The 23,016-nt window shown below is 44.5% G+C and overlaps 3 protein-coding genes across 25 annotated transcripts in view; 1 reads left to right on the top strand and 2 right to left on the bottom strand.

Moving 5' to 3' along the window:
- The window catches only part of LOC110972517 (voltage-dependent L-type calcium channel subunit alpha-1D-like), a 74,361-nt gene extending 71,570 nt beyond the window's left edge, over positions 1-2,791 (top strand). Inside the window, 3 exon segments of the mRNA XM_051949243.1 lie at positions 175-237; positions 501-601; positions 677-2,791. Of these exon segments, the coding sequence (XP_051805203.1) occupies positions 175-237; positions 501-601; positions 677-943 (431 nt within the window). The 3' untranslated portion in view covers positions 944-2,791.
- LOC127534328 (GTPase IMAP family member 9-like) overlaps positions 1-23,016 on the bottom strand; it is a 268,581-nt gene that overhangs the window by 186,939 nt on the left and 58,626 nt on the right. For 3 of the 23 annotated variants that reach the window (XM_051949238.1, XM_051949240.1, XM_051949239.1), the window contains exon 2: positions 22,538-22,624. The exons of 13 other annotated variants lie outside the window; for them this stretch is intronic. The gene's annotated coding sequence lies outside the window, so the exon portion shown is untranslated. Of the gene's footprint in view, positions 1-159; positions 238-514; positions 683-10,014; positions 10,119-22,537; positions 22,625-23,016 lie in introns of those variants that run through there. 7 more of the 23 variants (XR_007942417.1, XR_007942420.1, XR_007942422.1 and 4 more) reach the window with 5 other exon arrangements.
- On the bottom strand, positions 8,094-12,030 carry LOC127534298 (GTPase IMAP family member 7-like). The gene is made up of 3 exons (XM_051949016.1): positions 12,006-12,030; positions 9,406-10,118; positions 8,094-8,195 (listed from the first exon to the last, which is right to left on the bottom strand). Exons 1-3 carry the CDS (start codon positions 12,028-12,030, stop codon positions 8,094-8,096), a joined length of 840 nt encoding a protein of 279 aa, XP_051804976.1.

The raw sequence follows: 23,016 nt of genomic DNA, 5'->3' as shown, positions 1-23,016 counted from the left end.
GCAGCTCTAATCTAGATGCAGTCCTGACGTTCCCTCTCAGGGAGTTTAACCAACATTAAGGAATAGAAGTTCCAAACCTGAGACTCCCCACCAGTCGGCCTGAAGATGTAGCACGCAGCTTAGATTGATGCTCACAGATAATTTAAAGTTTAAACTCACCTCTTCCTCCACCAGGTGTCAGTGTGACGGGTGCAGCTCCCAGACCGGCCTGGTACGGTGGCCCTGCAGGGACATCAGGTAGGAAACACGAATAAATCAAGACAAAACTACACACAGATTCACAGGTATGATCTTTTACCAAAGGATTGTGGGTCAGAATGTTCAGAAAAGCAAACAGTAAAATCCATCCAGATGTAGTCGGACATGCTGCTGTTTTTAGCGTACTGCATTTGGCATACTGAGTACTGGGAGGTACTTCATGTTTTAATGGTGTAGTTTACTGTGTGAAAGTATGAATACTGAGCAGTTAATGAGTCTGACGGGTCATGTGACTGTTGTAGCTCCGCCCCCTTACCGGGCCTACACCACCCTCAGAGTTCCTTCTCAGCTGGGAGCTCAGCTCACGGAGAAGCGAGGATCGGCCGACAGCCTGGTGGAGGCGGTGAGGAAACGCTCGTTGATCACTGATCTGTGCTTCCTGGTTCTGAGGCTCATCCTGGTTCTGTTCCGTCTCCAGGTTCTGATCTCGGAGGGCCTCGGACTTTATGCTCGGGATCCCAAGTTTGTGGCGTTTGCGAAGCGGGAGATCGCCGACGCGTGTCACATGACGGTGGATGAGATGGAGTCGGCCGCCAGCGACCTGCTCGGTTCTGGGACTCACAGTTTCCTGAACAACGCCGGCGCCGCCGACCCGGCAGCACTGTACAGCGACGAGGAGCCAATCAGGACGGGCCACGATGAGGACGAACTGGCAGACGAGATGACCTGTGTGACATCATTCTGAGGCTCTGGACCAATCAGGGATGGACTGAGGAGGGCGGGACATCCGTCATCAACAGGAGGGATAATTGGACTTTGACGGACAGGACAACTGACCAGTCAGAGAAAGGAGGCGGGGCTTAAAGCAGAATTGATCAGAGTTAGCGATGGGGACCAAACACTGGTAGCTAGGAGCAGATGATCAAGCTGTTAGCTTAGCACAGTTCAGGCAGAGTTACTCCAAACTAACTAAACAAAACTGAGCTGCTGCCTCAGAGTTTAGCATCACGCTAACTAAACCTAAATGAAACCGTTGATATCAGCTGTTAGCTTGTCTGATGACGTTTACAGCACAGAGATACAGCTAGCCTACCGACGTAAACAATGAAAAAAATAATCTATAAAAACAACCCTGAAACTGTCTGACACTGATGAAGCTAACGGCTGCTAGCTCCACTGCTAATGCTAATGCTACCTGCTGTTGCATTGCTGTTCCTCCAGGATCCACTGTTTGGTTTCAGCACAACGAACGACAACATTAGTTCTTTTTTTTCTTTTCTGGTTGATGATTAAAAATGCAAATATGTTGGATTTTTATGTTTTTTGATTTTGATAATAAAATGCAGAAGTCAGAACAACCACATGCACATAGTAACCATCCCTACCTGAAAATAATCCAGCTGTATGTTGGTTCTGTAAACATGAACCAAAAGAAGAGAATTTTGTTTTATATGATTTCTTCTTCTCTCATTGGAGTGCTGACATCAAACTGTTAAAATGTACAAGAACCTTCATATTCCAGAATAAATATGGAAACTTATTTCCACCAGTAAAAGAACAGATTTAAAATAGAAACATTTACAATAAGTGAAAGATGTCATGTTCCAGAGTGAAATTATTACGTGAGATAAACATTCAAACTTTTGACCAAGAAAGTCAAAGTTCTGTTGTAAAAAAGAAAAAACAAGAGCAATTTTACAATAAACGTTGTTGAGATGTTTCGATAAGATTTATCTTCTGATTTGTCAAAAAATATGATGTAAAAAGTGTAAATTTCATGATAAACTTTATATAAGTCTTAGTATGATTTATCTCATAGGTGACCCAGAAAGTCAGAATTACATTTTGTAAAAAACTAATTTTACACCAATATTGCTAATAAACTTCAAATTTGTTAAATGAAGGCATGAAAAATGTAAATTTTGCAACAAAAATTTTAACATAATTGAGATATTTTCTTAAGATTTGTTGCGTAATTGACCCTGAAAATAATAATTACGAGGTAAAAAAGTGGAAATTTGGTCAAAATAGGAAGATTTTCATAACAGAAAGTCAAAGTAAAGATTTAAATGCCTCTTACTGACACAAATGAGCTTCCATAGAATATTTACTGTGAGAAAACTTGAGAAAAGATGTGAAAGAGTCTGAGAAAAGGATGGTTTGTGTCTGAGTAGATTAATAGCATGAATGAGTGGAGTTTAAAAGGAGGCCTGAGATGCTGAGCTTCCTGCTGCCTGTGGAACTTTGTGTTTTATTCTCATAACTGCCGTCCACAAACTATGAACTGAAAAGACTTTTTGTCTCTTTTTTATTTGCCAGTGTTTGTTCAGCTTTTCTTATTTAAACGTCTGATGTTTTTTATTGACAGAGAGGACTGCATCTTGGTGGTGTTTTTGTCTCGTCTGAACTCTTGTGTTTCCGTTTTTTCCCGTTTTGCTTTTACATTTTGGACAGTTTCCCAGCAGTTAAGGGCTTTTTGATTCCTCGCCTGGATTTCCCTCCAAACACCTCCTGACATGTTGAGAACTGAGTGTTCAGCTGAGAAACACCTCTGAGTGAACCTTCATTTAACTCGAATAAAGACCAAAAACAAGCTGATGGACTCCATGTTTGATCGCACAAATCATCACATCACACCGACAAACACACACTGAGACAGCATCCTATGAAGGTCAAAGTTAACTTTTCTCTGACAGTTTAATCACATATTAATCCAGGGCGTTTTGCAGTTTTCTCTACACTTAGCTTTGTTGAGACATAAGATACTAAACTATGACGCTTTTTTTTTCCATTTTCGGATAACATTAAATTGTGACTGTTTACTGATATTTTGAATGACAATAATCTATGACATTTTTTCAACATTTCGGACAACAAACTAAACTATGATGTTTTCTTAACTTTCCAACAACACACTAAACTGTTACATTTTAGTGAAAGTTTTGGACGACATACTAAACTAAGATGTTTTCGTCTCATTTTGGATGAGATACTACACTATGATGTTTTTTTCCATTTTCGGACAACATATTAAATTGTGACTTTTTAGTGTCATTTTAAATGACGTAATAATCCATGACATTTTACTCACATTTCAGACGAAATACTAAACTTTGACATTTTTTTTCCCATTTTCAGACGACATTCTAAACTATGATGTTTTTTCCATTTTCAGACGACATTCTAAACTATGATGTTTTTTCCATTTTCAGACGACATTCTAAACTATGATGTTTTTTCCATTTTCAGACGACATACTAAATTGTGACTCTTCCAGTTCCTGGCTGTCCAGTTCTGGTGTGCTTGGACCCAGTGATACCGGGTTATCCTCCATCTCTCATTGATCAGGGGGTTCTGGACAGCCTTGTAGGACCTTCAGCATTGATCTACAAGTGCTGGTGGAACACTGGACAGCAGTTTGGTTTGACCACTGCTGCTGAAGCTCCTGTCATGTCATTCAGTGGTTTTCCTGCACATGCAGATCAAGATGCGGTCATTTATTGTTGAAGAAACTCTTGGACATCCAGATCTTAGTTTGTCTTCCAGCTGTTGGTTGTTCTGTGTTTCTGCAGAGTGTATCTCTGACTGGACTAAAAGAAACTACACTTGAAGACCTCAGAGTGATTCTTAATGCAGTATTTCACAAGTTCATGAAGTGTCCAAAAGCTCTGCATCATGAGATCAGAGTCAATGTGAAAGTAAAAAATGAAGGAATTCAGGTGCTCTCCCTGTTTAAACCGTCGCTAACCTGTTTCCTGTAAATCAACATTTTATTCTAAAAGTTTTCGTGCTAACACAATGACCAGCAGAAAAAGGAGGAGGTGGTGGAGGCCTTCAGAATAAAGTCTTTGTTTATGGGAAACAAGTTGCCAACAGTTTAAACAGCCTGATTATCTGCATTCCTTGAGTTACAAGGAATTTGGTTTGGTCTGTTGGTGTGTCCCCAGGAAGAAGGAAAGAGAAAAAGAAAATAAAAATTAAAACAAAATTATACAGAGATTTATGAATGTAGAGAAGAAAATATATAACCATTAGTGCAGACTGACAATGGAGGAGGATTGAGTCTGTCATCTCATCTGGTTTCTGAGCAGCTGTTGGACCATAAAGGCCTGATTGGTCAGTCTGCTCTGAACAGTTGATGTAGAGATGTGTCTGCTACTAGAACTCTGGGTGGCATTTATCTGGGCTCTAATCTGAGCTGCTGTTAACTTTCCATTTCTGAGGCTGGAGACTCAGATGAACTTCTCCTCAGAGGAGACTCTTGGTCTTCCTTTCCTGGATGGTCCTCATATGAGCCGGTTTGGTCGTAGAACCGGATGGTTTCTATGACTGCACTTGGAGATACATTCAGAGTTTTTGCAGGTTCCTGGTCTGGCTGACCTTCAGGTCTTATAGAAATGATGGACTGTCGCTTCTCTTTCTCCTGATTGGTTCTTGCCATCATATGAATCCTAACAGTTGTCAAACAGGGCTGTCAACTGTGGACCAACCTGATTTCTGCAACACATCTGATGGTTCCATTTCAGGTTCAGCCTCATGAAGCTCATCCAGAGAATACCAAGAGTGTTCAAAGCAGGAACCAAAGAACCTAAAATATAAAACATGTTTAGAGTTATTTCATCAATTGTTTGTTTGCTACATGAGTTGAAATATCTTGCTTCCTAGTTTTGTTCCTTCAGTATGTATCTGCAATGTAGAAAGTAGGAAGAATAAAGAAAAACATGGAATGAGAAGGTGTGTCCAAACTTTTGACTGGTAATGTACATCTGACAGTAAAAACAAGACGAGGGAGGTAGGAACTATCCTACGACATTTTTACAGCACATTTTACTGATGATTTACTTGTCAACATAACAAACTATAAAGTGTTTCACAATATACTACATCACAATATTTTGTTGTAAAATACGATACTATAATGTGTCTTTTTCAGTTTAGATTCTATATTAAATTCAGGCTCCACAGCAGGAACTCAATGAAACTGAAGTGAGTCCATGTTTCATGAGATTCTTTGGTTCCTTCAGTCCTTCATATGTCCACCTTTATTTCTGATGACACACTCAGTCCTCCTCCATTCTCATTCTGCACTGCTGGATATTTATTTTCTGCTCTACATGCATAAATGTTTTGGTTTTATTTTTTTTCTATTATTCTTTCCTCATTCCTAGGGTTAGGGTTAAAACACAAATTCCTTGTATGTTTTCTATGTACTTGGTCATTAAAGCTGATTCTGATTGTCCTCAGCATGGAGGAAAATGATGCTGTTCTACAATTCATTGACTTGGTCAGATTTGTGGTTCATTATTTCACTGTGGGAAACTCAGAGATTGTGTTAATTGATAAATATAGTACATGTAAACTGACAGTAGTAATATGCTCTCAAATGTGATTTCTTTTCCCAGGATGAATGGGGTTCTGTCAGGATGTGGGAGGAGAACCTGAGCAGAGAGCAAACAGATGGGAGACGAGACTGGAGCAAAATGAGGTTTTAATAAACCGGTTAAAATAGGATGGAGTTTAAGGGGGGCGACGTCCGGGGTGTTTTGGTCAGCGGTGGAGAGCGGCCAGGAGGGTCTTGTTCCAGGAGGAAGGACGGGGCAGGGGTCCTCAAGACAACCAGGAGTCCAGACAGAGGTGGGATTGGGCCAGGAGGAGAGGAGGCGGGGGGAAGATTAGATGGATGGATGGATGGATGGATGGATGGATGGATGGATGGATAGATAGATAGACAGATAGATAGAGATACTTTATTAATCCCGAGGGGATTTTAAGATAGGTCAGGGCAGGCGGGGGGTGCAGAGAGTGCAGAGGTCAGGGCTGGACTGGAGAAACCGGGGCAGCTGGGCAGGTGATCTAGGCAGAGGAAATAGGGTTTGTTAAGGCTTTCTTCAGCAAACTGAGAAGCACAAGAGGCTGGAGTAAGCTGACTGGGAGAACAGCATTTACGATCTGGCAGGGAGTGGACTGTGTGACTGGCTGTTATTGTGAGGATGATCATCAGTTGTGTCACACTGCAGCTGCCCGGAGTTCTGTGGATGAGAAAAATGATTGTGAATGGGCAGCAGCTGTGGAGGAGAGAGAGAGAGAGGAGGGGGCCCTGACAGTAGAGTGCCTATATAATGAGAGTGGCGACAACTAGGGATTTGAAGCCATTTTGTTTCCATTCACTCAATATGGGACGCGCAGCGCGAGGTGCACATTCACGAAAACTATGGATTGTTTACTGATTTCAAGACATGTTTTGGACAAAATAATTTACTGGCTTGTTTTGTCTGGATGTCCAAGGTTGGATTATGGCCGTTTTGTGGAATATTTTCATCTGTGACTAGTTTTGAACCTTCAAAGGTGAGTTGTGCTGTTTACGTTATTTGCTGTTTGTTGGACAAATGTGTTTATATTACCCGCTGTGGTAATCACATCTGAAAGTGGTTTATACCGGCGGGTTCATGAGAATCTAAGCTTTCCATGGGTGTATAATGTTTCTATCATCGAGCTTGCAGCTTCGGTCAATTTAGTAAAATACGTTTTCCCGTCCGCCTGTACGCTGCTGCAGCTGTAAGCATGTGGCTAACAGCATCCTCATGCTAACGGCGGCTAACAGCCCAGAAACGGGTAAACAACACGGAGCCTGTTCGGGTCATATGAGGCTGATAAGTGACTGCAGGTTGGACGGAAAACAGAAAATAGGAAACAGAAAACTGTCAGCTGTTTGTTGAATTGGAAATCATGTGAATGAACAGGGAGGCTGTTGTCGAAGCTCAGATGGGCCGCTGAAGTTTAACGGGTTACCCCGTTAAACTTCAGCGGCCCGTATTTCATGCATCTCCATGCATGAAAATGGTCAAAGTCAAAATAACCACAACTGCCTAAAATCACATCAAACTTTTCTATCTGTCATTCACCCATACATCATAACATGAAAGTACATACATGGAACTAACCTGGCACAAAAATCATGATGAAGTCGGTTTCCATCCCACTCTCCGGACTTTATTTTCCCACAGTTTCATTCTTTCACTACTCCTGGGAAATCTAAACATGTGTAATCCCTTCTCCGATCGATTTGTGCACCCAAAGACACAACAGCCCGTCATTTTTCAGGTATTTATGAAGCCAAAAAAGACCTAGAATTACTCTCTGCGTTGTAAACAACGTTAACAGGCATAACCGGCGTTCATGAATTGGAAACAAAATGGCTCCTATAGATCACGTGACCAAAATTTTTTGGACCCGTCATGTGGCCACTCTCATTATGTAGGCACTCTACCTGACAGGTTCTCCTGAATTACTTTAAACTGGATATTTTAGCAATGTATATGCTGGCATTAGCAATTAGATTTAAGGCAGTATGTGGCCAAAAATGTTGGTGTACTATGATGTTAAAAATGTTTTACAGTGTGTCACAGGAAATATCTTAGTATAGCATGTCATGAAAGTACAGGGAAGAAAAAGGTATTAGTATTTTGCAGAAATAATTTGGTATAGCGTGTCATAAAAACACATCATTGAATAATATTTTACACAAAACACTGTGATATATTCTGTCACACCAAAAAGTCATAGGATAATACCTGCAGTCAAGCCTGAAATTATTCATACCCCTAGCAAATTTTGACTGAAAGTTACTTTTATTTGACCAACAAGGTTTTTTGATTGGAAATGACACAGGCGTCTCCCAAAAGATAATAAGACAATGTACAAGAGCCATTATTGTGGAAAAAAATATGTCAGCCTTCATTTATATTTGAACAAAAAGTGACATGTCCAAAATTATTCTCACCCTTCCTCAATAATCAAAATTAAAAGTCTTTATTGGCTATTACACCAGTCAAACACTTCTTATCATTGCTGACCAGCATTGTGCAAGTCTCCACTGGTATTTTTGTCCATTCAGCTTAACCGATGAGCTCCAGCTCTTTCAGGTTGGAAGGTCTCCTTGCCATCACTCTGATCTTCAGCTCCCTCCACAGATTCTCAGCTGGATTCAAGTCAGGACTCTGGCTGGGACACCAAAACATTTATGTTTTAGACCGCTAACTCTTTCTTCACTACTTTACTGTGTGTTTTGGGTCGTTGTCGTGCTGAAATGTCCAGTGGTGGCCAAAGCCAAGTTTCTCTATAGTTTTAAAGGTGAAATATAAAGGTAAAATCAGAATTGGTCAAAAACAGACCTCAGGCCACCCTGACTTATGACAGTTAAATAAAGAGGAAATACATAAAATAATTCATTTAAAGATCTGAAGTCATCAGCAGCAGCTTCTTTCTGTCTCTGCTGGTGGGTTTGAAGGGTTTTACTGCCACCTTGTGTCTGATCATAGTTACTGCTCCACACAGGTTTCTGGACTCCACATGATTTTTTTCTGTTTCACAGTTGTGCTCATAAGTTTACATACTCTGGTAGAATGAGTAAAATATGCACCATTCTTTAATAAATAAATGAATAATCAGAGCAAATACAATAGTGTGATTAATAACTTTGTCCTAAATCAATCTTAAGTGAAAGAAAAGTTTTTCCATGATCAAATATATTTTCTAAAACTAAAATGGACACAATGTCACAACTTTTTTTGACAGGTTCTGTAAACTTAAGAGCACAACTCCATCTTTTCAGCTCTTTAAAATTCAAAACAGACAAAATTTTTGAGTTCATTTACAACCAGTGATACAATGTGTCACAAGAAATCAATGAACAGGAGCCTGAATTTAATATAGAATCTAAACTGTTGAATAAAATACTCTAGTGTAGAAGTAATCTGATTACTGTGAGGGGATACAGTTTGGAATCATTTGATATTTCAGGGATATGACACAATAAAGGTCTTCACACAGATTTTCTTGTGTTATATTTATTTGAAGAACATACCAGAGAACACATGAAGTACATGAAGTACTTTTAGATGAATCATGTTTAATTCCAGATTTATCACTTTTTAATGAACTTTTTCCATCATTTCTGAGCCTCAGAACTTTATCAGTACAGGAGATAGAACCATGATATTTAGGAGGAGAAACACATTTTATACAGAATGTGGACACGGGGAATTACACTGGATATCACTGGATGACACATTTCTTCTCTTCCACTAATTTTGTTGTAAGATGCACAACTGCAGAAGCAGCACCTCCCATAACAGCAGCTCCAGCAACAGCTCCAGCTGCACCTGCAGCAGCTCCAGCTAGAGCCCCCCAAACAACAGCTTGAATAACCTTGATAAACTTGTTGACTTTTTCAGCCTCTTTTCTTGCATCTTCAGCCGTCATGTCTGGATTTTGCTTCATCAGCTCTTCTTGCTTCTCTTTTATGGCTTTCTCAGCTTCCTGCAGCATGTCGTTGGTGAAGCATCTTCCTCCGTTCCTCTGAACCAGAGTGTTGATCTTCTTCAGAAGCTCTTCGACCTGAGAGCGATCCTTGGATCTGTTGTTAAAAACATGATATCCTCCCCGACACTGACTGATGAACTTCTTCAGAGCTGGGTTTCCTTCTATTATGTCTTCTATGGACTTTCCGTCGGCCTCCAGATCGTCTCCACGGGTGAACAGGGCCATGGTGTATTCTGATGACTTCTCTCCAAACAGCTCCTGGATGAGTCTCACTGTTTGCTGTTCTTCTTCAGTGAATCTTCCTGCCTGGATCACCACCAGGAACACATGAGGACCAGGAGCAGAGAAGGAGATGCACTTAGCGATCTCTAATTTTACCTCATCTTTAGATCTGACGGTGTCAAACAGACCTGGAGTGTCGACTACAGTCAGAGTTTGAGCTCCAAACTCGACTGTTTCCTTCTGACACTCTGCTGTCACAGAAGCAGCAGATGAGGTGGATTCAAAACATCTTCTTCCGATGATGGTGTTTCCTGCTGCACTCTTTCCATTTCCAGTTTTTCCAACCAGGACAATCCTGAGGTGATCGTCCTCTTCACCTGTGGGAAGATAAAACACAAACTATCAGCTGCTGCTGAGAGATAATTGGTCAGGATGAATGATAAGCTGCTGGAACACAGCTGTCAGTGTCCACAGTGTTCTACATCAGCAGATATATGACTAAACTAAGAGGAAGCATCCAGAATGACTAAAAAATGAAAGAAAACATCAGCAAATACTTAAATTGTTCACAGAATGACAAAAAATCCCAGAATGTTTCAAAATTAAAGAATGTGTGTTCAAGGACTAAACATATGTTGAAACTGCTTCAAAGTGAGAGAGAACTATAACACTGACTCAGTAAAGTGTAAAATAAAATAAAAAAACTGTGAAACACAAATTTGTCCAAACTGACAAGAATTTGTCTTTCTCTGAAAAACTAGAAATGATTAAAACACCAACAAGTCCAACAGTCAGACAACATCCAGAAATAAACTGTGCTGCACTTCACTGATGTGTCCAAGGCATTTGATACTGTTGACCATGATATTTTCTATGGTAGGCTGTCAGATAAAGGCCTATCAGATCAAGCTGTTGTCTGGTTCTCAAAGTATCTCCACAATCCTAAGCAATGTGCAGCTCTTTGGTCTCTCCTCCAGATTTCTTGGTGTTACAAAAGATGTCCCACAAGATTTTTTCTTAGCAGCCACTCTCTTTACTTTTCATGTCAACAATGTGGGTCCAAACATAAATGTGTCTGTTCACCTTTTTGCTGATGATGCTTTTACTTACTGTTGCCCTTGTGCTTGAATATCTTCAGTCAGCATTTGACATCATTCAGTCACATGTTAAACCTTAGACTAATGTTAAATGCTGACAAAACAAAAGTGAAGTTGTTTTCTGGTAAAAAGAAGGTGCCAGAAGTTCTCCCTGGTATTACCACCGCACAAGGTACCCCTACTGAGTTTGTGGCCTCTTACAAATGCCTCGGCATCACAATTGATGATAGCCTCTGCTTTAAAACCCGCACTGAAAACCTTTTAAAGAAACTGAAATTAAAGTTGGCTTTCTTTTTCAGGAACAAATCCTGTTTTTCTTTTAATGCCAGGAAACAGCTTGTTGCTCCCACCTTTTTGACTGTTGTTGATGATGGAGATATTGTTTACATGAATGCTTCAACCCACTCTCTAAAACCGTTGGAAGCTGCTTATCATGGAGCTCTTAGATTTATTAAGGACTGTAACCCTCACATACCACTGCACTTTGTCTTCTCTGGTTAACTGGTCATCACTGTCTATGCTCAGACTTCTCCACTGGTATCATTTCATTTACAAATCCATCCTTGGTCTGCTGCCCACATATTTATCCTCCTACATGTCATGTAAACATTTCAGCCATAGTCTGCGTTCACCGGAGTTCATTACTTCCACCGTCCCCTCAGTCCACACAAAGCTCAGCTAGACAGCTTTACCTTCCTCTGCTGCCTCAGCCTGGAACTCACTACAGCAGAGTCTGAAGCCGTTCTACTTGATTCCCCTGGAGGACTTCAAACGTCTTTAAACACGATGGAAAAATCATCTTTTAGCACTTGTTCTTGTTCTTCGTGTTTTTACATTTTAACTTTGTTGCTCGGCGCTTTGCACATCCATTTGATGTCTATGTTGTGTTTTGTCATGACCCTGTCTGTCTGGAACTCATATGTGTGTCATATTGTGTTGTTGTATTGTCTAGTACGAGTCCCTTAGTGTTGTTTGTCAGTAACTCTATGTTGTCTTATGTTATTTAAGGACAGGTCTCTCTTGAGAATGAGAGTCAGTGTCTCAGTGAGACTACCTGCATAACTAAAGGCTAATAAAAATAAATAAAAAGAAAGTAATCAGATTACAGTCAGACAAAAGTTCACATCCATCACAGTAAAGAGTGTTTAAAGCTGGAAATGTTCTCACCAGACTGAGATTTGCTGCAGGACATGTTTGCTTCTTGGCTGAAGTCGAGTCTCTTCTGATGTCTTCAGTCCTTTGACTCACAGCTTATATAGTCCTGATAGCGTGATCTAATGCTTTGTTGTTTTTTTTTTACCGTCTATAGACATTTATAAAAATCCTGACAACACCCTGCATTGTGAAATCACAGAGTCGATGGGAACGTAACAAGTGAAGAAATGCAGATAATCCAGTTTGAACCGTCGCCACCGTTTCCCGTAAACCAACACTTTCTTCTAAAGGCCTCCATCTCCCTCCTCCTTTTTCTTCTGTTTGTTGTTCTAGCAGGCAAACCTGAAGTTCTTCTTTGAGTCCCTTTGAGCCTGCAATGAATTTGCTGCCTTCTTTATAGAGGAAAATCCAGAAAATCAAACAATACAGCCATCTCAAATTTAAGATTCGTTCTGTGTCCATTTAAAACTGGTCAACAACAAATTTATTGTTGAAGTTTTTTGACCTGATTTAGGATCATTTTGGTGTGCTGAATCCAAAAATCACCTTGGTTTTGCTCAATCAGGTCAACTTTCTGAACTATGCTACATAGTAATTAACCATAGAGAAGTTGAAAGCTGGCATCTTTGACGGTCCTCAAATCCCTCAGCTCAACAGAGATCCTCGGTTTGAAAACTCGATGAACGAAGTGGAACTGGAAGCATGGAAGGCTTTTGTTCTGGTCGTAAAGAACTTTCTTGTCAACAACAAGGCCAGGAACTATGCAGACCTTGTCACCAATCTGCTGACTGCTTTCAGAACCCTTGGATGCAACATGAGCATCAACATGCATTACTTATTGTCACATATGGATCGTTTTCCTGAGAATCTGGGATCAATGAGTGATGAGCAGAGAGAGAGATTCCATCAGGACATAAAAGAGATGGAGGCCTATCTATCGCAGGGCTACATATTTAGACAAACAATCACACTCACATTCTCGCTCTATTAGATTACTGTAAGAGTCTCTTTACAGATCGGACTAAAAAGTCCATAAAACAACTGCATCTGATCCAGAATGCTGCTGCTAGAGTCCTAACCAAGGCTAAATAAGTCCACCACATCACTCCAGGTTTGAGGTCTTTGCGCTGGCTTCTGGTCTCTCAGAGGATAGACTTTAAATATTCCTGTTACCTTATAAAGCTCTGCATGGTTTAGGACCCAAGTATATCAGTGACCTCCTTTTACCATACGAACCATCCAGATCTCTGAGGTCCTCTGGTTCAGGTCTGCTCTCTGTCCCCAGAGTCACAACCAAACATGGAGAAGCAGTTTCAGTTTTCATGCTCGACAAATGTGGAACAATCTTCCAGAAAACTGCAGGTCTGCTGAAGCTCTCAGCTCATTTAAATTAAGGTTAAAGACTTATTTATTTACTGTTGCCTTTGATTGATGACCGTCTTATTACCAACACTGCACTGCAAGTGATTTTATTTGATCTCTCTTTTATCTGACTTTTGATTTATTTGTAATCAGAAAATTTCATGTTGATTTTATTTCTTAAATTCTGCCTTGTATACGATTTCTTTTTTTTTTTTTTTTGGCCTTTTCGGCTTCATTTGACAGGTGCAATGTGGAGGTAGAAGTGTAGGGGGAAGACATGCAGCAAAGAGCCACGAGCAGGAATCAAACCTGCAATGGGGACCAGCCTCTGTACATGTTTGCCCGCTTAACCTGTTCAGCTATACAGGAGCCCCCTGTTTATATGATTTTAATGTCTACCTTTTACACCATCTGTGTGATTAATTTCCTTGCCATTGTAAAGCACTTTGAATTGTCTTGTGCATGAATTGTGCAATATAAATAACTTTGCCTTGTTTTTGTGGCTTTGTTTCCTCACATCAGAAATAAAAACGTTCGTTCACTCATTCATTCAAGGAATGCAGACAATCTTTCTGTTTGAACTGTCATGAACCAACTGTCATTACCCTGTTTGAACCGTCACCACCTTGTTTCCTGTAAACCAACCGTTTATTCTAAAGGCCTCCACCTCCCTCCTCCTTTTTCACTGTTCTTTGTATTAACAGGAGAACCTGAAGTGGCTCTTTGAGTTCTACTGACTGAACTGAAAAGAAGATGAGATCAGGAGAGAATAAATGTTTTGATAGATGTCATCCTTTGATGAAATAAATGGACAGCCGTGACTTTTGAAAAGCTGTATATGTTTTCTTTATTATCCATCCATCCATCCATCCATCCATCCATCCATCCATTTTCTTGCAGTTATCCAGGGTCTGGTCGTGGAGGCAGCAGATGAAGCAGCTCATTCTAGACGTCCCTGCCCCCAGCAATCACTCCAGATTTATTTCTTTATTAGTTTTTGAGAAAAGTGATGTTGTTCTACAACTCATTCACTTGGTGAGATTTGTGGTTCATTATTTCACTGTGAAACTCAGATTTAGTGTTTAACATTAAATAAAAGTAACATATATATGAAGGCACTTTTATTAAATTATATCATATTATTTTATATTATATTATATTAAATTAAATTATATCATATTATGGTAGGCACCTTCAGTGGTTCTACACGGATTGAACCAAGTTGAAAGTGAGTGATTTTTATCAGCAGTGTTGTTTTCTATTTGCAGATCACATTTTAAATCACATTTATTTAGTCAAAACTGTGATCGCTGTTAAAGTTTGAGCCGTCATGATGAAATGTTTGAGCTACTTTTTCTTCCTAATGGACTCAGTGTAGATCTCTGTCTGCACCTAAAGGCTTCAATCACCAGGTGTGTCTCTCTCCTCACTGTTATTTAACATAATCTGCTGTAGATTGTTTCATCTTTGGATCACAGTAACAGTGAAATGAACTGTTTTACACATCAGGATGGACAGACTGAGTCCATGAGGAATAAATAGAACCATTTCCATCCACACCAACCTGATCAGCATCTACCTGAGCTGATGGAAGGAACCAGATATTAATCATCAATAACTCACACCATGTGACCGCGTTAAATGTAAAAAACTTTTGTGAAATACTGTACCAAGACATTTTTATTGCCACATTTATGCTTTTTTGTGACAGCTGGACCATGTCATGTTTTCATTAAATACTTTACTATGTTTTTTTTTTGCACACTTGAGAAACTGCAGCAATAAAAGTCTTCATATTTATTGAACCAGAAAACGTGATCAAATTGTATTTTGGAATCTGTGAATTCTGCCTGCAGACAAGATTACTTGTGACTCATTGTGTCAGTGGTTGAAGTGAACTAAAAAAATGTTGCTTTATTCTGAATTTTACAGAGTTGAAGAGAAACAGTTGTGCTCTTCAGTGTACAGAACTTTGCAAACATTTGTGACATATTCTTCACAGAAAATATGTTTGATCAGGGAAAACTTTTTCTTTCATTTAGGGTTAGTATTCATTATTCATGTATTTATTAAAGAATGGTGCATATTTTACTCATTCTACCAGAGTTTATAAACTTATGAGCACAACTGTGAAACAGAAAAAAATGATGTGGAGTCCAGAAACCTGTGTGGAGCAGTAACTATGATCAGACACAAGGTGGCAGTAAAACCCTTCAAACCCACCAGCAGAGACAGAAAGGAGCTGCTGCTGATGAGTTCTGGGGCCTCATTTATAAAGCTTGCGTACGCACAAAACAGGGCTAGAAAGTGGCGTACGCCACTTTCTACGCAAAGGTTGTGATTTATAAAAACAAACTTGGCGTGAGAATGTGCGCACGGTGCACCAACCTTGATTCTTGATGCTTCTTTACGCACAAAACAGGGCGTAAATCACAAACTTTGCGTAGAAAGTGGCGTACGCTGTGTTCGTTGTGATTTCTAAAAAAAACTTGGCGTGAGAATGTGCGCACCGGTACGCCAACTTTGATGCTTGCTTAAGCACATTTTGGAGACAGAGGGAACGGCAGTGCCGGAGGGTGAAGTGGTGAATTGAAACCAGATTGATCTCAAATCTTTATTGTTATCACATATTAGACTTGAAGAGCCGGATAATCATAAACCCTCATTGTTGTAGATGTTCCTATAGTGCGCCATTTGGCCGACGACTGTATTTGCAGAACTATGTTCATATATTAACAGGAGCGGATTGAACGTTATTTCATTCGGTCGTTTGACCGAAGGGCCGGTATCTGGGGCCGGTGCGGTGATCTTTATTAAATAATTTTGTTTACTGATCACCCGGCGCCTGTATGGCTCATCCATTTGTAGGGGTGGTCTCCGACGCAGTGGCTCGGGTTCGGTTCCTGCCCGCGGCACTTTTATACATGTCTTCCCCAGACTCTTCTCCCCATTTCCTGTCACTCTTCACTGCAACTATCACAGTAAAAAGGCAAAAAAAAGTAAAGAATTGCAGAGATCACCACCGGCCGTTAGGGGCCTCTGGTTATGCCAGGTCAGGTGGTATTGAGAGAATAAGAACCCGCTGTTGGCGGGATTATCGCTCATTCATTGTTGTTCATGCTGGAGTGGATGTACTGAGCTGTTCTGCCCGTTACATGTAAATGACTCTCTATTATCCCTGTTATGAGGAAAGTGAAGGCTTTAGCTTACGTTTCTGCCTCTGTATCGTTTTAGGGTTTCTTCATCGTTGTCATTAAAACATCTGTCTGACATCGAGAAGCGTGTTTCTTCATGAAGAAACCATGGTGGTGGTACAGTGCTCCGTCCCCGGCTGCGCGTTTGTCTCCGCCAATGTGTCCGAAGCTCTCGCCATCGCCCTGCTGTCGAACCACGGGCTGGCTCATCAGCCTCTGCCCGTCCCGGCCACGCCACCCCAGGCATCGACTCCCGCGGGTCCGAAGCTAGAGCGCCCCACGGTTGATGTCGGCGTGTCCATCGAGGAGTGGAACCTGTTCACGCGCCGCTGGGAAGTGTTCCGCGCGGGATCGGGCATCACGGACGCCCAGGCCCCTTTCCAGCTGTTCCAATGCGCCGGGCCGGATCTCGGTGACAGCCTTCTTCAGACCAACCCGGATGCTGCGACTGGACCTGCGGCGGCCCTCCTCTCTGCCATGCGCTCGCTGGCGGTCATCCCCGTGGCTGCGTGCGTTCTGCGCACCGAGCTGCTCCAGCTGCACCAGGAACGGGAGGAGACATTTCGCGCCTTTGCAGCCAGGGTGCGCGGCAAAGCAGAGACGTGCGCCTTCCACACTGCGTGTGTGTGCGGTAGAGATGTGGATTACAGTGACCACATTGTTCGTGACGTTCTTATTAATGGCATTTATGACACTGATATCCGCCGAGAGACTCTTGGTTTTCCTGATGTGCTGAATAAGACGGTGAATGAGGTGATCGCCCCGGTAGAAAACAGAGAAATTGCCCGGAACGCTCTACCGCCCTCCTCTCTGTCAGCAGTATCATCTTTCCGGTGCCAGACCGGCGCACGGGCGAGCACCGCCCCTCCCTCTGCTGATGTCAATAGGTCTCAGCGGGCGGCTTGCCGTGACTGCAAGGGGATTTTTAATGTGTTTACTGAGGGGCCCCGTGGGTGGAATTCGAAGCCCCACCAGGTGTGTTTGGACTGTTTCAGGGCGCACAGGAGGGGGAGACGGCGGCAGCCGGCTCCGGATGGTCAACAGGCCGCTGTGAGTGCTGGGCCGATCGCCCAGATATCCCTGGTCGACTCTGGCTCCGGTCGCCGTAGACGTAGGGGTCGTCACCGGGGCCAACACCAGCATAGCACCCTGACACCCTCAGGTGCCATGACTGGGCCCGCTAGGCTCCCACACCATATCTTTACTAAGGGGGAGTGGCGACGCGCTCGGATGAAGGAGCACCCCCGGGTTTCGATTCAGATTTCTGTTGATGGTTCGGTGAGACCTGGAGGTGGTGCTGGCGCCCCACGCCCCCCAGCGGTGACGACTGTGTCTGCCATTGCAGATACTGGTGCCCAGTCGGACCTTTGGTCTTTGGAGGAGTTCCACAGGTGTGGCTTTTCACAGGATGACCTGCACCCAGTCGCCCTCAGCCTGTCAGCAGCTAACCGCTCTCCGATAGCTGTCGAGGGAGCATTCTTCGCCAGGCTCTCCACAGTGCCTGATACTGGGGTGGCGACTTCCTGCCGCTCCATGGTTTATGTGAGCAGTTCGGTGAACGCCATGTACCTCTCTTATGAGACTTTGCTTTCCCTCGGCCTCTTACCAGCTGGTTTCCCCTCGGCAATTGTTGGGGGTGGGTTCGTGGGTGGAAGCACGTCAGGCGCCCGGCGCACTCCTGCTGTGTCCCCTTCTCTTGGCTCATTGGGAACCGCTGATGGTTGCAGGGGCTCACCTAATACCTTTGTGGCCAGGTGCCCGTGCCCCCTGCGCACGACCCCCCCGGCCCACCCTGCTGAGCTGCCTTTCCCTTGCGTGCCAGACAACAATCATCGGATGAAGGCTTGGCTGCTTGACAGGTATGCCTCATCCACGTTTAACACCTGCCCCCACCGGGCGTTACCATGCATGGACGGGCCTCCTATAGAGATCCATGTGGACCCTGCTGCAGTGCCACGGACCTGCCATACAGCGGCCACCTTGCCCCTGCACTGGCAGCAGAGGGTCTATGATGACCTAATTAGAGACGAGGCCCTTGGTGTGATAGAGCATGTTCCTTACGGTGAACCTGTGACGTGGTGTCACCGTATGGTGGTCACTCGTAAACATGACGGTTCACCCCGGAGGACTGTGGATCTCTCCCCCCTCAACAAATTCTGCCAGCGTGAGACGTTCGCCTCTGAATCGCCATTCCACCTGGCACGCCGTGTTCCGAAGGGGACCTGGAAGACCGTTACTGATGCTTGGAATGGGTACCATAGTGTGCCCTTGCGTGAGGTAGATAGACACCTCACCACGTTTATTACACCTTTTGGCCGTTGACGTTATACCCGGGCGCCACAGGGTTTTCTGTCCTCCGGGGACGGCTACAACCGCCACTTTGACGCTATCATCTCAGATTTTGAGCGTAAGGAGCGATGCGTTGATGACACTGTCCACTATGACACTGACCTAGAGCAGCACTGGTGGAGGACTATTGACTTCCTCACCCGGGTCGGCCGAGCTGGTATTGTGCTGAACCCGGACAAATTTCAGTTTGCGGAAAGGGCGGTTGACTTTGCAGGCTTTAGGGTCTCGGACACCACCATTGAACCTCTGCCTAAGTACCTGGACGCAATTCGGGATTTCCCCTCCCCTGTGTCCACGACAGACATCAGAAGCTGGTTCGGCCTTGTCAACCAGGTTGCCAACTATGCGCAGCTGCGGGACAAAATGGCGCCATTTAAGCCCTTTCTTAGCCCGCGCTGCCAGTTCTCCTGGCCCCCTGATCTGGAGTCTGCGTTTCAGGCGTCCAAGCGTGCCATAGTCGAAGCCATCCATGAGGACGTGGAGATATTTGACATGCAGCGGCGAACCTGCCTCCGTCCGGATTGGTCCAGGCGTGGGATTGGGTATTTTTTGCTCCAGCAGCACTGTAACTGCGGCACTGGGCTCCCAGATTGCTGCCCGGGTGGATGGAAGATCACTCTCGCTGGCTCCCGCTTCCTGTCCCCGGCTGAGCAGCGCTACGCTGCTATTGAGGGGGAGGCCCTGGCTGTGGCCTGGGGTCTGGAGCAGACTAAATACTTCACGCAGGGATGCGATGACCTTGTCGTTGTTACCGACCACAGGCCCCTGGTGAAGATATTTGGCGACCGCACGCTGGACGAGATCTCCAACTCTTGTCTCTTTAGACTCAAACAGCGCACCCTCCCGTGGCGGTTTGACATTGCGCACCTTCCTGGCAAGAGCAATTGTGCTGCTGACGCTGCCTCGAGATACCCCTCCCCCTCTGGCTCGGCTGATGGGCCTTCTGTGGGCTCACTGAGCGAATCTGACGTTGAGGAGTCTGCGCTGATGGCCTCCATACGTGAGAATGCGCGAGAAATGGCTTCTATACCTTGGTCCCTCCTTGCGGTGGAGACTGCTGCAGATCCGTGTCTCTCTTACCTGTTGCACCTCCTTGAACACGGAGGTGTCATGGATGACTGTGACCCGGCCCTTGGGGATCTCTCCCCTGTGTCCAGGTCTGTCTACACGCATGACGGTGTCCTGCTGTACCACGACCGCGTTGTGGTTCCAGCCTCCCTCCGCCCTCGGGTTCTTCAGCATCTTCATGCTGCCCACCAGGGTGCCTCAGCCATGGGCCGGCGCGCCCGTGCAATTGTCTACTGGCCCGGGTTGTCGAAGGACATTCTGTCTACGAGGGAGAGGTGCACGGACTGTAACCGTCGTGCCCCCTCGCAGGCAGCCACACCCCCCCTCCCGTCCTCCCCACCGTCCACCCCTTTTGAGGCAGTGTTTGTGGACTTTTTTGACGATGGGGGCCGCCGCTACCTGGTTGTGGGTGACCGCTTATCGGGCTGGGTGGAGGTGCTGAGCTCTGCCACAGGCACCGACCCTGGGGGCTCGGCTGGCCTGGTCCGTCACCTTCGCACTTTCTTTGCCACCTTTGGCGTTCCTGAAGAACTCTCGAGCGATGGGGGCCCGGAGTTCACTTCCGGTCTCACGGAGCGCTTCTTCCGCTTGTGGCATGTCCAACACCGCGTGTCGTCTGCCTACTTTCCCCAATCAAATGGGAGGGCTGAGGTTGCGGTGAAGGCAGCTAAGCGTCTCCTTATGTCCAGCACTGGCCCCACTGGCAACCTTGACCACGATCGCTTTCTGCGCGCTATGTTGCAGCTGCGTAACACGCCGGACCCTGACTGTGACCTCTCTCCTGCGCAGATCATTTTTGGCCGCCCGCTCCGGGATTCAATGCCTTTTGTGAACCGACTGGAGAAGTTCACCAACCCGCACGTGCGGCCTCTCTGGCGTGAAGCTTGGGCGGCTAAGGAAGAGGCCCTCCGGACTCGTATCTCTCGCACCATGGAGGCTCTAGGGGCGCACTCCAGGCCGCTCCGGCCCCTGGCACTGGGGGAGTCTGTGTTCCTTCAGAACCAGCACGGCCCAGACCCCCTTCGGTGGGATAGGTCAGGCGTGGTGGTCGAATCTCTTGGCCACGACCAATACAGGGTTAGGGTGGATGGTTCGGGCAGTCTGACCCTGCGTAACAGACGCTTCCTCCGTGCTTTTGCCCCAGCCACCACCTGCCCCCGCCGGCTGCTCCCTGCTCCTTCGTCGTGGCCGTCGGCACCGGTCCGGGAGTTTCGCCCTGACCCCCCGGAGGTGGTTCCCCCACCTGCAGTGGCCCACCCCCCTGGTCACGACTCGGAGGCCCCCCTGTCGGCCCCTGATGTTGTGGCCCTCCCGATGGACGGTCCTCATGGCGACCCTGCCTCTCTGGTTGCGGCCCCTGCCGCGTCTCCCCGGCCGTCGCCGTTGCCTGTGTTGCCCTGTGCTCGTACGAAGAGGCCCCCCAAGCGTTATGAACCTGAGACGGGCCGTTGGGTGTTGAGCTAAGTCCATTACTTTGCACCTTGTTTAGGCTTCACGGACTGGGGGGGATGCAGAGATCACCACCGGCCGTTAGGGGCCTCTGGTTATGCCAGGTCAGGTGGTATTGAGAGAATAAGAACCCGCTGTTGGCGGGATTATCGCTCATTCATTGTTGTTCATGCTGGAGTGGATGTACTGAGCTGTTCTGCCCGTTACATGTAAATGACTCTCTATTATCCCTGTTATGAGGAAAGTGAAGGCTTTAGCTTACGTTTCTGCCTCTGTATCGTTTTAGGGTTTCTTCATCGTTGTCATTAAAACATCTGTCTGACATCGAGAAGCGTGTTTCTTCAAGAATTTTGTTTATTTATCCATATGCGGCCGAATGGGATGAGCGTCCAACCATTAATCAGCCCTGTACAGGCACGCAGGCACACATGCTTCACACCACAACTCCCGAGTGAAGATGAATTTCTCTATGTGAACCGAAAAAATGTACATTCAATCAGTGTGCAAATTATTTGTACATCGGACATGATCATAACAAATTTAGTGGCAGGGTGGCCTGGGTCAACACATGATTCATTCATCCTGACGCACAGCAGTAAAAAGACTGCCGGCCGGCGCTGCGTGAAATGCCGTGGATCAGCAGCTTATTTATATACAGATACATTCATGAGTTACTTTGCATTGACCATTCATGGTAAAATGTGGGTGTGTTGTGGGCGAAATGTGAGGTGGATCCACCTGTGCAATCTTCCAGCTGGTGTGTGATTTATCAAGAAATTGCATGCAGCTGTGCTTACGCACAGTTTTATAAATCAGGGGCGAGGGGCATACGCCCTTATCGTATTTTCGGCATACGCAAACTTTAGTATGGATCCTACGCAATGTTTTATAAATGAGGCCCCAGATCTTTAAATTATTTTACTTATTATATCTGAAATAAGAAGCTGCTGCATCTAAACTGTCACTGTTAACATTAAAGAGTCTGAAAATTCACTGAACTTCTGTAAATCATCAACACATTCCTGAACCTTCAACAATGATGTCCAAAACAGTGAACCTTCATTCCAACCGTCTCCTCTTTTAATTCAAGACTTCAGAATCTTAGTTTTCCTTCACACTCACCTCTGATCCATGTTTCCTCATCAGTTTATTGGTCCACAGAGGAACTGAGGTCCAGACTCTTCCTGTGGAGCTCCATGTTTGAACCACCTGATGGGAAATAACGGCAGAAACATCCCTGATTGGTGAACAGTCTGACAATCAAGAGAACCTCAAGGAACTCTGGGAGCATTCAAGAACCCTGAAGGAACCTTTAATGGATACATTCAGAGAAGATGTTGATGCAGGAACCAAATAAAAACTCAAAACTGGCTCTTTGTCGAGTCACATGTACCAAACTGAGACTTTTCTTCTGTATTCACACTTTTTTTGAAATTATCTTTTTATTCAGAAAGGCAAGTTTCCATCAAATACATCTTACAGACTCAGATGTTCCAGAACAGATAGAAGAAAAAAAATCTGAAAATTTTCCATATCGCCTTTCTAGTTTTTTGTTTTTCCTCGGACTAACACTTATTTTGTTGAAAAAACAATTAGAAAGC

This window comes from Acanthochromis polyacanthus, chromosome 6, assembly GCF_021347895.1.
Source record: "Acanthochromis polyacanthus isolate Apoly-LR-REF ecotype Palm Island chromosome 6, KAUST_Apoly_ChrSc, whole genome shotgun sequence".
Classification (NCBI taxonomy): Eukaryota; Metazoa; Chordata; class Actinopteri; family Pomacentridae; genus Acanthochromis; species Acanthochromis polyacanthus.
This window is presented reverse-complemented; position numbering and strand designations above follow the sequence as displayed.

Excerpts from the sequence above, each read along its gene's own strand:
- LOC127534298 (XM_051949016.1), bottom strand. The coding sequence starts at position 12,030 with ATGTCCTGCAGCAAATCTCAGTCTG. Across the intron at positions 10,119-12,005 it reads CTGCAGCAAATCTCAGTCTG|GTGAAGAGGACGATCACCTC; the intron begins GTGAGAACATTT and ends ATCTTCCCACAG. Across the intron at positions 8,196-9,405 it reads AAGTCAACAAGTTTATCAAG|AGTCCTGACTTGAATCCAGC; the intron begins GTTATTCAAGCT and ends TGTCCCAGCCAG.